General features: G+C 34.4%; 3 protein-coding genes across 3 annotated transcripts; 1 reads left to right on the forward strand and 2 right to left on the reverse strand.

Annotated features, from left to right (window-relative positions):
• Positions 1 to 460: 460 nt before the first annotated feature.
• On the reverse strand, positions 461 to 1,579 carry LOC125580157 (cytosolic sulfotransferase 12-like). Its single transcript, XM_048744250.1, has one exon. The coding sequence runs from the start codon at positions 1,442 to 1,444 to the stop codon at positions 539 to 541; it is 906 nt and encodes a 301-aa protein (XP_048600207.1). The 5' UTR covers positions 1,445 to 1,579; the 3' UTR covers positions 461 to 538.
• A 157-nt stretch (positions 1,580 to 1,736) lies between these two features.
• On the forward strand, positions 1,737 to 4,294 carry LOC106409437. The gene is made up of 3 exons (XM_048744236.1): positions 1,737 to 1,860; positions 2,090 to 2,949; positions 3,021 to 4,294. Exons 2-3 carry the CDS (start codon positions 2,092 to 2,094, stop codon positions 3,291 to 3,293), a joined length of 1,131 nt encoding a protein of 376 aa, XP_048600193.1. The 5' UTR covers positions 1,737 to 1,860; positions 2,090 to 2,091; the 3' UTR covers positions 3,294 to 4,294.
• An 11,021-nt stretch (positions 4,295 to 15,315) lies between these two features.
• Positions 15,316 to 16,518, reverse strand: LOC106357771 (cytosolic sulfotransferase 12-like). The gene has a single exon (XM_022697020.2). The coding sequence runs from the start codon at positions 16,460 to 16,462 to the stop codon at positions 15,491 to 15,493; it is 972 nt and encodes a 323-aa protein (XP_022552741.2). The 5' UTR covers positions 16,463 to 16,518; the 3' UTR covers positions 15,316 to 15,490.
• Positions 16,519 to 18,172: the final 1,654 nt, after the last annotated feature.

Here is an 18,172-nt window from a genome sequence, read left to right on the forward strand (position 1 = left end):
ACCAAGAAGCAGCGCACAGTTTCACACTCTTCCGCTGAGGCCGAGTACAGGTCGATGGCCACTGCATTAAGATAAATCAAATGGCTTCGCAAATTGTTAACAGAATTGGGAGTCAAACAACAGGAACCTACACGCTTCTTCTGTGATAGTCAAGCGGCCATCTATATTGCTGCTAATCCGGTCTTTCATGAGCGCACGAAACATATCGAAAATGATTGTCATTCGGTCAGGGATGCGGTTCGTGATGGCATTATTGTTACTAAACACATCACGACAGATACGCAGATCGCTGATGTCTTAACAAAAGCTCTAGGCAGGGCTCAGTTTCATACGTTAGCATCCAAGTTGGGTGTCACTCCTTTGGACCCTCCAACTTGAGGGGAGTATTGTGGGAGTTATCTTAAGTTAGATAAACATAAAGTTTGTTAACGATATATTGTGTAAATCTCCTGAGATGTAGGAGATAGGATACGCTTCAGGTATGTATAAATATGAGTTGCCTTTGAGCTTAATAAGAAAGCAAGTTTGATAACCAATTCTACAAAGTATCTCCCCATCCTCCAACATCTCCTTTTCTGAAGAAAGCTTTAGTCTCCATTCCATTTGGCAACTTCCCTTCTCTGTTAACTTCCGAACTACTTAAGCTCTCAAAACTACACAACTTCACAATTCCTCTCTCTTCTTCTTCTCCTACAAAACCACATCCCAAGAACTCAGCTATTTTCTTGATTGTATCTCCAGTCTGCTTCTTGAGCTCCTCATAAGTAACAAACAAGACCTTGTTCGGATTCTCGAGGCTCGCATGCCAATACTCCAACACATGATCCCAAAAGGGTCCACTAGTAAATTTACCTTGACAAAACGCTTCAATCGCTTTTTCAATAGGACAATCAGCGGTTTCTTCAGGAGCAAGTTTCTTCCTAAAATGCCATAAGGACACAAACATGTCCTTAGGGTTCCTACAACAATACACAATCTTACAAGACGAGCTCTTAACGGACTCTGGCAGGGAAAGAAGCGGTATGTGCGTGTTCATGAGTCTTGGAGAAGGCAACTTGGAGAAATCAAAATCTGGAAACTCGTGGTATACTCCTTCCAAGAAAGGTATGAGGAGGTGTGGATTGGTATCAAGAAGAGGATGATTACCAGAAGAAACTGGAAACTTGTGTCGGTTAAGGAGAGAAAAGACGAGAGCTTTTAACCAAGTGGTACCTGATTTAGGATTGGTGACGAGGATAATGTCGGAATCTTTAGCCTCAAAGTGTTTTTGACACTCCAAGAGTCCTTGTAACAGAGCTTGTGTGTGCCAACGTCCTTGAAACTGATACAAGTGACTCACTAACCAGCCTTTCTCGCTTGGAAGAGAAGAAATCAGATCTCTTGTTTCTTGTGTCGGATCTTCACTTCCCAAGTAATCATTAACAACTGATGATGGTGTCGACATTGCTGAGATTAAAATTAGAGAAATTACCTATAATGAGTCAGATGATACATATAATGACTATACTAATGCATAAACTTTCTTAATTACTGTACTAGATCACATGGGTAATCAAAATACAAAAACCAGCATGGGTATTAACGAAACTGCCATTGAATTAATTTAATAATTAATTCTCTAATATTTTCCAAAAAAGCAAAACCCCTTTGTCGACACTTCTCTCCTTTGTAATCTCAGTTCTTCTTTTCCCCACATTGAACCTCCATCTCCGACAACCTCATCTCAGTTGCAGTCGTCTTGCGTTTCATTACCTCCTCTCTAAGCCGGCGTCGTCCCTGTACACGATGAACCCTAACTCCAAACCCTAACTCCGATTTGGCTTCGTCACATCCGCCTCAAAATTAAAGAAAATTGAATCTGTAAGTGCTAGATATATTCATTTCTTAACATATTTTCTTTGATTCCATGCTAAATTTCAATAGCCCTAATTTCCAATTTTATTTCTGACAAATTGAAAACTGGTTCTGTTTTTTTTTTTCTTTTCAAAACCCTAATTCTCAGATTATTTGTCTTTTCTAATTTCTAATTTCTCTGTGTATAATCTGGATGAATGATATTTATTAAGTTTGTTCTTGTTTTTTTTAAAAGGAATGGCCTCATCTTCGGGTACCAAGAAGTATCCTCCGCGGCTTTACGAGATTGGTAAAACGCCTATTCAATCTCGGAGCATGAACCACATTTTTTTTCTGTCCAACCTTCAAGTAATGAAAGAGTCTGTCGGCGAAGACGTTTGGCTTGAGTTAAGAGAATCAGCTGTAGGCGTGATTATCAAGCTGAAGGAGTTGGAGTACACTTGGTCTGCAAAACATGTTCATTATTTTCTGGTGAATCAATTGGCGATTCAGTACAGTCATGAAGTTTGGTCTTTGATAGAAGACCAGCCATTGAGGTTCTCTCTGTATGAGTTTGAAGATATTACAGGGTTAAATTGTGATCCCTTTGACACGCAAGAACAATGGGATGTGGCTCATGAAGACTTTTGGGTGGAGATGAAAGTTCCAATTTCTGAAGGACCCAAGTTGAATGAACTTCAAGCCCTTTTTCCGATCATCAGAAATTGGCCTAGAGAGAAGCGTGTAATGGTTGGCTTGTTGTGTCTACTATCCATTGGCATATTTGGCATTTCAAGCAATAGTAGAATACCTCTGCATTTGGCGAAAAGGGTGATGGATCCAGCAGCTTTTCAGCGCCATCCATGGGGTCGTGTGGCATTTACCAGCCTTGTGGATTCTATTAAAGTGGTGACATACGAAGAAAAGAGGAGTTACACACTACATGGTTGTGTTCATGCATTGCTTATTTGGATATACGAGTCTGTGCCAGTTTTAGGAGAGATATATGGGCATCGGATAGAGGAAGCTGAGGTTCCGCTTCTGTCATGGCATGGTTCTCGTCAGCGTATCAACTTCCCAAACTTCTGTGCACAAGAAAAGAAAAAATATCAGAAGGTATGATTATTTTCTTTGCAATTATTTGTCTTATTTTTTTTACTTAATTAGTGTTGTACTTTACAATGCAGATTCGTGTAAGGCATATGATTGTAAAGGCAATGGAGGATAGATATTCGAAATGGGACGAAGATAAACCGCCTGATGATTTGGATAACATGATAGTTGACATCCTTAATGATCAGCTAAACGACAAGTTTTGGGATGTAGTGCCACTTACCAAGTGCCAGAAGAGAAAAACTCAAGTCAGTGCACCTAGTGTTCCCGAAAGAGTGGATACGAGCCCCTCCACAAAACGAAGGAAGGAGAAAGACACTGCACCAGAAATGGTATTCATAACTTAAACCAACTTTTAAAATTGTTTTAACGGGAGGTTTAAATTAATTTAAACTGCAAATTGATTCCAACCAAAATTAAAAATTTATTTAAACCGAAAATAATCTAAACTGAACCAAGTTATACCAAACCAAAATCTTAGTGAATTTAACCAGAAATTCGAGTGGATAAGTCTGCTACAATAAGTGTTTCTTAATATGGTAATTAAAATTTGATTTAAAAGTCTGCCGTCAAAGATGGCAATTTTTAAAATCTGCCACCAAATGAATATAAAAGTCGACCAGAAATTTAAATCGGATAAACATATCTTTCATAAAAATTTATATCTATTACTCTTAAAAAGTCGGCTGAAGGTAATTTTAAATCGGTTTAAAAAATCTAACTAATACGATATAAAACTGCCAATTTTTAAAAATCTGTCTCGTCATTCGATAGACTAAAACATATAAATCTATTGAAGACATTAAATCGGACAAATAAATCAGCCATCTTTAAAAAATCTGTTGTAACTTAAAAGTCTGCTTCCAAATACACGGCAGATATAAATTTAACAGCATGTTTAATGAACAGATTTATGTTACAATATATTTGTTTTTTTGTCAAATAAATCTGCCGACAATTTTTTTTTCAAAATTTAAATGGCAATTTTGTAATATACTTTTCTGCTCACAACTGTAAAAAAGGGCATTTTCGACCATAAAAATATTTTAGTAATTTTGAACTTTTAAGATTTATTCTAGTAATAACTCAAGTAATTTGACTCGTTTTAGTAAACTCCCCATAATCTTAAAAAATGTTAGAAACTATGAGATGTGTTTTTCTTAAGCTGCATCTGTGAGGGTAATACTTGTGTGCTTTTTATAATATGAATGTTTGGTTGAACGAGAAGTTTGCTCTACAAGTAAATAGCGCAATACTCTACGGAGAGTCTTTGATGGAAGAGTCAACATATCCTATTCTACAAGTTTGCTCTTTTTGTCTTAATCTTTGATGGAATAGTCAACATGCTTGAAGAGCACGTAGAATAATATCTAAAGAAGAAAACACAAGAGAGAAAGATGTTCACGGTTCTACTATCATATAAAGATAAGCGCCAGTATAAGCTCATGGACTTTGGAAGATCAACTCAAAACCCAAATGAATTTAGACAGGATCCAAAACAGGTAAGGCCAGATTGGTTCATCATCACAAGTTCACAACAATCATGTTCATTAAATAGGATAAAAACAGGTTTAGTTATTCTTAGCAAAAGAATCTAAAAGGTGAACCAATGAGTTTATCTTCAGCAGTCTTATCTATCTCCTCTGCTAATAAAGGAGTCACCATATCAACAACTTCGAAAGAGTGATTTCGGATTTTGTCATATATTGTCAGCAAATTTAAAAGACTGCTACAAACCACATGAACTTTTATATACAAGAATTTGAGAAGCCAGTTTCCTATGTGTCGCTGTCACATTAACTCTCACGATGGTTGATTACACTAATATCTTTATTGAATTAATTTACAATAAAATACTATTATTTATTTTTTATTTAGTTTACTTTTTAAAATTTTCCAAAACCATATACATATAATAAAAAAAAGAAAATTTATAAAGTAAAAAAAATGAATTGAAAAACGAAAATATATGTATATAATATGATTTCATAAAAAGGGAAAGTTAACAAAATAATAATATTACATTTAAAAGATATTTTTAAATACTTTCTTTATATCTATATTTTTTTAGATGAGAAATATAAATTTGTATATAATGTGATTTCATGAAAAACAATTTACACAGATAATCTTGATATTAGAAAAAGATATATTATTTCTTTTAAAACAAAATTTTAAACAACACAAAAAAATTAAAAGTAATAGAAATATTTTTATATATCTATCTATTTTCTTTACATAAGATAATTAAGTAACATATATTGATATATGTTTAATTGACTAAAAATAGTTTATAATTAGTGATATTGAATTCTTTTATTTATTTTTCATATATTTAGTTGATTATAATATCTTTCAATTACAGCAAAAAATATCAATAAATTATACTTTACCTATATAATATTATTTTCAAATACAATCACAATTTTGTTTACTGTTTATTTTTAAGAGATATTAAAAACTAATTTTTTTTAAAAAATAATCATTTGATCAAATAGTTATAAAATAGTTTAATAAGGTAGATATATTATATTTTATCATTATTAACGTTGTATATTTTCTTAATATTCTTTTAAATTTTATGTTTTTATGTTTGTGAAACTTAATAGAACCATAATCAAAATACCAATTCAAATCTGAATTCTCATTTTTAAGATTATTTAAATTAAATTTCAGTTTCCATTCAATAAATCAATTGCAAAAAGTTATTTAGAATTTATAAAATATTTTAATTATTGTAAATATTGATATGTGTTCATAAGCTTCCAAAAATGTATCAACTACTTATGCATGTAAATGTTGATTATCACTTTATTTTCTAATATTTTTTTTTTAAAACATCAACATATAATTTGATAAATGTTATGAAAATACATGCACATTTAAATGATAATTAACATTGATTTTATTTGACTTAATTATAATAAAAATAATTATACTTCATTTTGAATTTGAAAGAATATATGTAACTCAGTATATTCACAACATGAGTGACTCAACTAATCCAATTTATATTTAAAATCATATATTTAACTAAGATAGGAATATATAATTAAGAATAGTAATTTATTTTATAAATATAAAGTCATAGGACACTTTAGTTTATTTTTAACCAACTGTTACAATTTAGTTCTTTTGTAAAATATTCATAATATTATCGTTATATTAATTTATGTAACTTGGAATCAGACACTTCAGTTTATTTTTTATTTTATTATAAGCACAGTATATCTTAAGTTATACATAAACTTCATAAAATATATTTACATATCTAAGACAACTACTACCTAAATGCAAATAATAAATTAATAAAATTTTTTGATATATAGAATAAAAAATATTACAGTTGAATTCAAATATGCTATCCAATTTACCTAATGATAACTAATCGACTGTAAAAACAATAAAACTGATTAGATATAACATATATAAATCATATGTATAATTAAAGTAATATAATATATTAATGTAAATGATGCATATATATTATAAATTAATTTAAAATTAAAAGTAAATAGCAATCAATTATTATAGTATATTTACTTTAGAAATATTTATACTCGTGCATGAGCACGGAAAAACACCTAGTGTAGATTAAGTGTGACATAACAAAATGCTAAATTATATCATTCTATGGACATGTATTGAGTCACCACAATGACAAAATGGATAATAAATCTGAAGATGTTAAAACATGGCCAACACAATGTTTTGATACACTTTGAGTCTGAATCTTTTTTTGTGTGGACATGTATTGATCAACACTTATGCCACATCATCACTACGTGAACTCTATTTCTCTCTTTTATTATCTTCTTTCCAAAACAACACATATAATATCTTTTAAAATGAAAGTTTAGTTTTTCATTTTAAAAAAATAACTTTTTCAATATAAAATCGTTAAATATTTTTTATAAGTTATATTTATGTTTGGCTTATCAATTTACATATATAATAAAAATTAAATTATTATATTATATATATGAATATGTTTATTTGATATGTATTATATATATATATATATTTAAATGTGTAAATTGCAGGGTTTTTAGCGAAGAAAAATTAAATTGATAAATTAATTTATTAATTAACTTAATAGATGAAGATTATATTTACACATAAGTGATATAAAATAATTTATTAGTTAACTTAATGAATCGACAAGATGTCATTCAACAAACATATTTTATGATGGTTATAAATAAATAAATATTTGGTGATTTGATTAGTTGTTTACATACAGAATATTAATCTAAACTATAATTTGAAACTTAATTAAAAATACATTTAAAATAAATTTTTTAAAATATAAATATTTACCGTCTTTTTTTATTCTAAGCTAATGTAATTTTTTATATATTTATAATTAGGTTTCTAGTTTAGAATTTTTAATTAATGGTGATACGTATAGATAATTGTTATATTTTAAGAATTTTACCAAAAATACAAAATTTCATAATAAAATTTTACATGTTATAATAAAAATAAAATATGTCATATATTTTTACTAAGTCCTGTCATCGTAAGTGTGATAGTGATAAATAAACAATTTTTTTAAAACATAGTAAAGACAAATACTGGCATGAGGAGGTGCAGATTTGTAACAAGAAAAAGGTGATTACCAAAGAAACTAGACACTTTGTGTCGGTTAATTGAAATCCGAACAGAAAAGGATGATGACTAGAAGAAAATAATAACATATGTCAGTTAGTTTAAATCTGAACTTATTATGTTAAAACATGGCTGCCACAATGTTTTAAGAATACACTTTCGGCTACTCTCACTAAAGTAGAAATACAAAGTGGGTCCAATTCCTCCTTCTGGTTTGATGAGTGGGCCGTCTATTGGGAGACTCATAGATATAACTGGTCCTCGAGGATGCATTGATACTGGGATTCCTTTAACTGCAACTGTGGAAAAGGCGGTTCAAACATATATGTGTCGACGTCACAGAGTTGAGAACCTGCTCAAGATAGAGCATGAAATTCTCTCACTGCCCGAAAAGAACCTTACCCACCTCCAAGAACATCGTTTATGGAAAATTTCAAATGGGGAATATAAGCAGGTTTTTAGCACGAAGTCAACCTGGGAGCTTACGCGTACTCATACCTGAAGGTGGCTTGGTATAAATGCATATGGTTCTCTGCAGCAACTCGAACATATGCCTTTATAACATGGCTTGCAGTTCACAATCGGCTGTCAACTGGAGACCGGGTTCTCAAATGGAATCCCCAAGCAAATAGCGTATGCTTGCTTTGTAGTAATGTGGAGGAGTCAAGAGGACCATTTATTTTTCTCTGCTCTTAAACTGAGAAAGTTTGGAAGAGCTTTGTGTTCCAGCTTCTTCATGGGAGTTATTCAAACCAATAGTTGCAAATTCTTCATGTGTTACGGACGGTGCTCAAGACCACTCTATCTTGTTCCTGGTTCGCTATGCCTTTCAAGTCACAATTTCTGCCATTTTGTATGAGGGAAATGCCAGACGAATGGGAGAAGCATCCCAATCCTTCATCCCTAGACAAGCAAATCAGGAACAAGATCTCTGTATTGCAAGGCACTCGAGAAAACTGTAGATAAATATAAAACAGAGTTTTATTGAAATAGAAATAGCTTATTAAAGCTTTATTATGCAATGAAATTGAGAAAGAAAGAAGTTTAAAATTGTCACCAAGATAAGTAAATATTTAGATTGTATTTCATTAAGAAGAAAGAGTGGCTGCAACAATAGCAGCCTTGGTTACAGTCATCAAACACTAACGACATATATATAAGCAAGTCCTAGTTAAAGACTTCTTATTGGATCAGAATATGGACTTTTCTTGTGGACTTCAATAAAAACAAATATGAAAAATCTATGGGAGTGTGGTTTGGAAGTCGATGACTCAACTTCCTCATTTATTAGTATGAATAAATTTTACATTCATTCAAAAAAAAAACACACTTTCAATCATTTTTTTTTGTGGGAAAGTACACTCAGATCGAGTTTTGGATTGCATATTATTTATCCGATAGTATATTTCTCTGGTGATATCCATACACTGAAATTGCTCTTTATCTCGCTACTTCGACATCAATATCCATATCGCCATAAAAATATGGTTGTTCAACATTTTTTGGAGCTATGCCGAGGTCGTTACCCTCCCGCCGTTATCTCATCCAAACTGATATTGGTGATAAACAGAAGAGGCTTGGGAATAAACCCATCTTTCTCACGGATTTGTATGATCGAGTTATGTAGAAAATATATATTTGTCTTTAAATAGAAACAGATTAATCGAGTTATGTAGAAAACATATATTTGTCTTTAAATAGAAAAAGATTATTTGTGTTTAATTGTAACAAATCAACCGCTGAACGTTTTGGACTCTGACGTTTTTGATTCCTCTGTCGATTTCGCTTCCTACGGTGAGGCAAGTACCTTTTGGGGAAGAGCTATGTGAGTCATATGTTGTGAACAAATGTAAATAGAATTTGAAAAAGAAAACAGAAAAAAACTTAGAAAGAAATTCGTTTGAGGCATATTGTTAACATAGGAAACGATATTCTGAATAGACTTTTTTTATTGAACAAGTTTGACAATACATCGTATATATACAACTCCAAAGATAAGATATTCCTTAACGGAATTGGAATTATCTCCAAATATAATGGAAGTTATCCTAATCTCAAGAATAGAAATATTCTATTCCCTAATATTCAAGTTGGAGAGTGAAGATCTTGAACTCTTCACTCTCCAACTTGGACAGCAAGAAATCAAACTGAGGTCGACCTAGGGCCTTTGTAAGAATGTCCGCCACTTGATCCTTTGTACGAACGTGACGCATTGAGATTAGACCAGCACGAGCAGCATCACGAACACAGTGACAATCCCTCTCAATATGTTTTGTTCTTTCTTGAAAAATTGGATTCGAAGCAATGTGGATAGACGCTTGGCTATCACAATAAAAGGAGACAGGCGTAGAAGGTACAGCTCCAAGATCTTTGACAAGAGGTACGATCCACTTCATTTCTTTAACAGCACACGCCATCGCCCTATATTCCGCTTCAGCTGAGGAGTGAGACACAATGTCTTGTTTCTTTGTTTTCCAAGCAATAGGAGACCCTCCCATCATAACTACAAACGAGCTGAGAGAGCGACGAGTGAGAGGACATGATTGCCAATCTGTGTCACAGTAGATAGACAACTCTAGATTGGTATCTGCACTCAAGAGAATTCCCTGACCAGGTGACCCCTTTAGATAAGGAACGACTCGCAAGGCAGCATCCCGTGAGCTTGGCGAGGAGTCTGCATGAACTGAGACAAGAGATGAATGGAGTATGACAACTCAGGACGAGAGATAGCGAGGTAGACTAATCGGCCTATCAGACGTCGATACTGACCGGGATCCGAGAACATAGGACCATCATCAGATGCAAGTTTATGGTTTTGTTCCATAGGTGTGCCTGCAGGTTTCGATCCAAGTAAACCGGTTTCACCAACAATGTCAAGAACATACTTCCGTTGAGATAAAAAAAAAAATGCCCTCATCTGATCTAGCAACTTCAATGCCTAAGAAGTATTTTAATCGTCCCAAGTCTTTCATATGAAAACAAGTACCCAAGTATGTTTTAAACTTCTCAAGCCGCTCTAAACAATTGCTCGCAATGACTAAATCATCAACATAGACAAGAACCCTTATCTCAACTTCACCTTTGATGTAGATAAACAACGAGGCATCCTCATAGGACTGCTCAAAACCAAACTTTGTAAGAGCCTGAGAGAGTTTGGCAAACCAGCAACGCGGTGCTTGGCGTAACCCATATAACGACTTGCGTAACCTACACACTTTAGTAGGATCGGAATGTGAAAAACCTGGAGGAAACGTCATATAAACTTCTTCTTCGAGATCACCGTGAAGAAAGACGTTATGAACGTCCATCTGATGAACCTCCCACTTTTTATCAGCCACAATGCGAAGGAGAGCACGAACCGTGGTCATCTTAACCACTGGCGCAAAAGTGTTATTGAAATCTTCCCCCTCTATTTGGTGATTTCCTCGAACCACAAGACGTGCTTTGTGACGCCGAATGGTCCCATCAGAGTTATATTTGATTGTAAAGACCCAATGACAACCAAGAGCTACCTTGCCTGGTGGAAGCGAAGTCACATCCCATGTGTCCTGGTCTTCAAGTGCAACTACCTCATCTTTAACAGCAACTCACCATACTTTCTCTTTTACAGCCTCAGAGTAACTTTTTGGTATTATACATGGAGTTATTGCTGCGAGAAACACTTGATGCGCAGATGAGAAGGAAATATCATAAAGGTATTCAACCAGGGGATACGGTGTCTTACCAGGAACCAAATCGGAAGACAGTGATTGAGCGGAAAGAGGAGCGAGAGGGGTATCCTTTATGGTGACTGTGTTGTAATCAATATAATCTTGAAACTTAGCTGGAGGCACACGAACCCGCTGACCACGTCCTAGCTGATCTTCTGGAGTGGAAGACTCTGAACTTGTATTGAGAGTATCGAATACTATAGGTGAAGAAACAGGAAGTTCCTCAACGTGTGCTGTTGCGGTGGAGTTATGAGCCGGAGCAGACGCTTCTGTTTCTTGTTCGATCACAGGGGGTATAGCACTGCTCCCCCTTTCGGCTAAATTCATTTCTGCTTGTAGCAACCAATCCTCATCAGAAACGGGCGTCGAAGATGGAACATGCGCAGGTGGGGAAACTTGAACAGAGACCATTGGGAACTCATTCTCGTAGAAAACAACATCTCGACTGATAAGAAATTCCTTCTTATCCAAGTCATAAACCTTCCATCCTTTTTGACCAAACGGATAACCAAGGAAGATACATCGCCTGCTCCTTGGCCCAAACTTGTCTCTGTCATGAGACCGGCGATGTGTGTAACACAAGCTTCCAAAGACACGAAGGTGATCATACTGCAGTTTGATCCCATACAGTATTTCATAAGGAAAACGTCCTTTGAGAACTTTTGTGGGCATTCTGTTAATCAAATGGGATGCTGTCATCACAGCTTCACCCCAAAACTTAACCGGTGGCTTGCTTTGACATAGCAATGCCCGAGACACATTCAAAATGTGTCGGTGTTTCCTCTCAACATGCCCATCTGCTGAGGCGTTGCAACACACGACGTATGATGTAACACACCTTGTTCTCGAAAATATCGTGTAAGACAAGTAAATTCAGTCCCATTATGTGAACGAACGATCTTCACTGGTTTTCCAAACTGTCTAGACGTCATTGCACAGAAGTTTTGGAGTACGGTTTTAACCTCTGATTTTTCGAGAAGGAGATATGTCCACACAGCCCTTGAGTGATCATCAACAATAGTTAAAAAGTAGACTGCTACACTTGAGGAAAGAGTACGATACGGTCCCCATACGTCAAAATGAATCATATCAAAACACTCTTTAGATTTATTTGAACTGTTAAAGAAAACTTCTCGTGTCTGCTTTGCCCTAAAACAAGTGTCACATGGACTAGGGGAAGCTGTTTTATTGGTAGAAAACATAGGTAAAGACGATAAAACAGAAAACGACGGATGCCCTAACCGTTGGTGCCACATGAACTGATCGGCATAACTAACAACTGGACTAGTCACACGATGAACCCTTGCAGCCATGACATCCTGAAAGTAGTATACCCTATCTCACTCTTTACCGGCTCCAATCAGGGTTCTCGTAAAACGGTCCTGCAAGACACACACTGTATCAGTAAAAAGAGCAAAGCAATTTATCTGTCTCAAAAATTTTGAAACAGAAATCAAAGAACAATTTAGGTTCGGCACAAATAGTGCTTTCTCCAATGTGACTTGATCTGTTAATGGCAAACTTTCAACGTGAGTTGCAAACGTTCTATTGCCGTCGGCAAACCCAACTGGACACGGTGGTATAACAAACGCATTAATCAGTAGAGAGAAATCGCCCGTCATATGATGAGACGCACCCGTGTCCAATATAAGGTCACCGTGTCTCTTCTTACCAGAAAGCTTATCAGAAGAAGGTGGACGTGCTCGTTCGTTGATCATCTGGGTAATAGCTGTCCATTTTTCTTCTGTGAAACCTGGGAAGGATGAGGAGTTGGAGGTAGTGGCATGAGCATTGTTTACACGAGCTCCTGTGTTATGCGAAGAACTTGAGGAGCCACGCCCACGACCACCGCGAGAACCGCCTCTATTTCCTCCATTACCATCTCTGTTGGCCGACGAACGTTCTTCCCACCAGTCAGGAAAGCCAACCAACTGCCAACAGTTTGTTTTATCGTGACCAGTTCTCCTGCAGTGAGCACACTGTGATCGTTTTTCTGAACCGGTGGAGTTAGCACTAGGGGTAGTTTGCTCCGCTTCTGTTTTAGCCAAGAACCCAATAGCATTCTGCTGAGACTCCTGTTCTTTAGCTGAATTAAGACGTTGTTCTTCTCTGACAACTTTAGCATATATCTTTCCAATATCCAAATCTGAATCTGACGAGATGATCGATTGACAAATTCCTCCAAAACGAACCTCATCTAAGCCCATTACGAACTGATGCATCTTCTCAGCTTCTCTAGCTTTCTCAATCTCCGAAGCTGCTGCACAAGTGAAACTTGGAAGCGGTGAATACATGTCTAACTCCTCCCATAGCTTGGACAAACGCCCAAAGAACTCAATCACAGGCTGACAATCTTGACGACACGAAGCCAGCTGCTCCTTCAGATGATGCACTGGCACTTTATTTCCCACAGAGAACCGTTTGCGCAAATTTTCCCATAATTTATGAGAGTCTTGAACAAACGTAACCGTAGACCGCACACGCGGTTCTATAGACGTCCAAATCCAACCCATAATCATTGAGTTAACCGAAAGCCAAAGCTCCAAGTTAGAATCGGTTGTGGATGGTTTCGTAATAGATCCATCGATGAACCCAAGCTTCCGTTTGGCACGAAGAGCATTGGTCATCTCACTAGACCACTCATTATAATTATCTCCTGTCAACGTCAACGACGTGATCGTAGCACCCGGATTATCGGACACATAAAAAGAGTAAGGCGTCGTAATCTTGTTCCCAACGTCACCGACATTGTCCGATGTTCCACTCTTGATGGCTGACGATTCATCACCTTCAACCATCTTTGCTGAATCTCACAGAGAACCAGCAACACAACACAAGCCTCCGAACTTCGAAGAACTTAAACACAAGAAAAAATTTCTAGGTCTCAGAAAATTTCTGCTCTGATACCATGTAAACTTAGGAAACGATATTCTGAATAGACTTTCTTATTGAACAAGTTTGACAATACATCGTATATATACAACTCTAAAGACAAGATATTCCTTAACGGAATTGGTTATTATCTCCAAATATAATGGAAGTTATCCTAATCTCAAGAATGGAAATATTCTATTCCCTACTACATATATCAATTTTAAGGTTTGTATATTAATTTGTAAATAATATTTTACAACTCATTACCCTCATATTTATATAGTTTCAAAATTTTGATATTCATTTTCACTTTATAAAAATTTCTTATCTATTAAAAACAGCTTAATTCCTAACTTTAAAAGATATATCGTAAGCACCCACCCAGTTTACAGTTTTCCTATATTATTAGTAAAACTTTGTATTAAATAATTGTAATAAAATTGCATGTTTTAACTAATATTAATTATTGTATTTTACATGTGCTAATAATCTAAAATCTTATTTTGATTATTTCGTTTACATCATCTAATAATCTAATAATAATATTAGATATACTAATATTATTAAAACAATCCCAAATGGCAATACTAATCATATTTAATAATCCATAACTATCACCTAAATTAGATATACTCTATCAAGTTAAATAGTTAAACTATATGTTATCCATGTTACCAATTAATAGCATAACCCATAATTGATAGTCACCTAGTATTATTTTCCTAAATAATCCTTAATCAAATCTTTATTTTTATTAATAAATATCATAATATTAGGAGTGAACTTAGAAAAATTCATCAACGTTCAAGTAAGGAAACAAAAATTATTAAAAATTTATATACTTATATATAGACATTTAAAAAAATGTAAACATAAAGTGGTTAATATGAATAACTATAATAAGTTATTCACATTATTCACTTTACAAATAATATTTAGGAGATTCTATCTCATGTTATTTCTGTAATGAAATAAAAAGGTATTAAATAAGTAAAAATGCACAAGTTAAGATTCGAACCGATACATTTAAATCATTGAAAGACATAACCACTACAATAAAGTAAACTACTATAAGTTTTTTAACTACTACAACTTTTGATGCCCTTAAAACATGTTATACTAATTAGGTGCCTAAAACACAAGTTTCCTTTGTTTTAGGCCAGGACCAGTTGTGAATATTAAACAACCATGATCTTTTTTTATTCATACAACAACAAACAACAAAACATAGACAGCAAAAACAAAAATCACAAGATTGAAGAAAAACATCATTAAAGCATAATAAACACCTCACAGAAACTCGTCGACAAAAAAAAAAAAACACCTCACAGAAACTCTAAAATATTGATTCAACAAGAAAATTTTAGACCAGAACCTTGAAACTTCTCTTCCATGGTTCTATCAATTTCCTCTGCCAAGGACTCACTCAAAGTATCTCTCCATCCTCCAACCTCTCCTTTTCTGAAGAAAGCTTTAGTCTCCACGCCATTTGGCAACTTCCCTTCTCTATTAGCTTCCAGGCTACTTAAGCTCTCAAAACTACACAACTTCACAATCCCTCTCACTTCTTCTGCTTCAATAAAACCACATCCCAAGAACTCAGCTATTCTCTTGATCGTATCTCCAGTCTGCTTCTTCAGCTCTTCATAAGTAACAAACAAGACCTTGTTCGGATTTTCGAGGCTCGCATACCAATACTCCAACACATGATCCCAAAAGGGTCCACCTATAAACTTACCTTGACAAAACGCTTCAACCGCCTTTTCAATGGGATAATCAGCGGTTTCTTCAGGAGCAAGTTTCTTCCCAAAATGCCATAAGGAGACAAACATGTCCTTAGGGTTTCTACAACAGTACACAATCTTACAAGACGAGCTCTTAACGGACTCGGGCAGGGAAAGAAGCGATATGTGCGTGTTCATGAGTCTTGGAGAAGGCAACTCGGAGAAATCGAAATTTGGAGACTCGTAGTAAACTCCTTCCAAGAAGGGTATGAGAAGGTGCGGGTTGGTAACAAGAAGAGGATGATTTCCAGAAGAAACTGGAAACTGGTTTCGGTTGATGAGAGCAAAGACAAGAGCTTTTAACCAAGTGGTACCTGATTTAGGATTGGTGACGAGGATAATGTCTGAATCTTTGGCCTCAAAGTGTTTTTGGCATTGCAAGAGTCCTTGTAAGAGGGCTTGTGTGTGCCAACGTCCTTGAAACTGATACATTTGGCTCACCAACCAACCTTTCTCGCTTGGAAGAGAAGAGATCAGATCTCTTGTTTCTTGTGTCAGATCTTCATCTCTCAAGTAAGATGATGATGATGATGACATTGTTGAAGAGTATAGATTAATCTTGATTTTTTTTTAGAAACTATAAGATGTTTTTTGCATCTATGAGGGTAATACTTGTGTGCTATTTATAATAAGCACAATATCGATGGAATAGTCAACATATCCTGCTCTACAAGTAAATCGCAATACTATTCTCGGATTTATCTTTTTGTCTTAATCTTTGATGGAATAGTCAACATGCTTGAAGAGCACGTAGAATAATATCTCAAAAGAAAAAAACAAGAGAGAGAGAGAGATAATCACGGCTCTACTATCATATTGTCAGAAGGATGAGCGCCAGAATATTATAAGAACTTGTTTGTTATTTTGTTGACGCACTGTTTTTAATATTAACTAGCTTTTGATCCGCACAGGTGTTTGTACTTCGTAAGTATATGTTTTTCATCTGTATAAACATTTATGTTACTCAAACCCTAGCCGTCGAGAGAAAAAAAAGGAGATTTTTTATAGTTTCAAGTCGATGGCGGGAGGCTTCTATAGCTCCGTTATCGGCTTGTTTGATTCGTTCTGCTTCTCTTTCTTTGATTTGATTTACTTCTCGTTACTTGGTTTGTTTGATTGCCAATTTGTTTTAAATCTGGCAAAATTTTTTATTATTCTTTTGTATGCTTCTTCCAATGGATTTGGAGAGATAAAAGTTTCGGTTCAATTGAACCGTTTAGAAAAAGTAATTGACAGATCTACTGCGGATGGTGGCGACGGATCTTACCGGCTTCAATCGTTGATGGTTCTTCATGTGACAGTGATGGAGTTCTTGCTGCAAACTATGGTTACTTCAAAAAGCAGCATCAAATTCTATGGAACGGTAATCTCTTTGACTCTATTATTATCAATAGAGCAATATAAAGAGTTGTCTTATCTCAATGGCTCCTACTGGAGTATTAAAAAGAGAGTGACAATCGTTCTCAATTCATTCTGAAGCGTGGTGTTTTTGGATTAATACGAAGATTATCTCCCTTGAGATTCAGCTTCTCCAAAAGCAATATGGAGCTTTTATATGAAAATCTTTAGTCATCCATACGCAAGATGTGTTGTTAGTTTACTTTGGATCCCTACTGGTGTATCCTTATTCTACTCTTTTGTTTTGATAATTCTCATTGTTTAGAACTTTTTGACTATAAGATTTAATAATACAATCCAAAGCGTTAAAAAAAAAAAACATTTATGTTACTGATTCCATTTATAAACTATGCAGTTGTATTCTTCTTTTATTGTACTTTTATTGGTTTTACTTGGTAATTAAATTAATATTCTAAAGTGTAAAATATTAGAGTATTAAGTATGTGCTTTATTAAATTAAACTATAAATATTGTGATTAAAATTATATGTAAAGTTATAATTTTATAGTTATTTTAACAAATACATTATTTAGATAGTAACATACAAAATAATTGAAAAAGTAACAAAAAATATTCAAAAATAAGTACAGATTTTTGATAATTTTATCTACCAAACCCAATTTGAAGTTGACTCGCGCAATCGTGCAGGTATTTGATAAGAATAAAAAATTGAAATCTATAGAAATAAGTAATTTCATACCATTTTATTCCAAAAATATTGTAATAACAATCAGTTTTATGATGGACAGTGATATCATATAACAATCTCACATCTATTAATAATTGGAGTTATAATTAGGAAAATTCTCTCAAATAGACATTTTTAAGTTTTTGACACAAAAAATAACC

Source organism: Brassica napus, chromosome A2 (assembly GCF_020379485.1).
Source record: "Brassica napus cultivar Da-Ae chromosome A2, Da-Ae, whole genome shotgun sequence".
NCBI lineage: Eukaryota > Viridiplantae > Streptophyta > Magnoliopsida > Brassicales > Brassicaceae > Brassica > Brassica napus.

Coding starts and splice junctions, on each gene's coding strand:
- LOC106357771 (XM_022697020.2), bottom strand. CDS start 16,462: ATGTCATCATCATCATCATCTTACTTGAGAGATGAAGATCTGACACAA.
- LOC106409437 (XM_048744236.1), top strand. CDS start 2,092: ATGGCCTCATCTTCGGGTACCAAGAAGTATCCTCCGCGGCTTTACGAG. Junction 2,950..3,020: donor AAAAGAAAAAATATCAGAAG/GTATGATTATTT, acceptor TTTACAATGCAG/ATTCGTGTAAGGCATATGAT.
- LOC125580157 (XM_048744250.1), bottom strand. CDS start 1,444: ATGTCGACACCATCATCAGTTGTTAATGATTACTTGGGAAGTGAAGAT.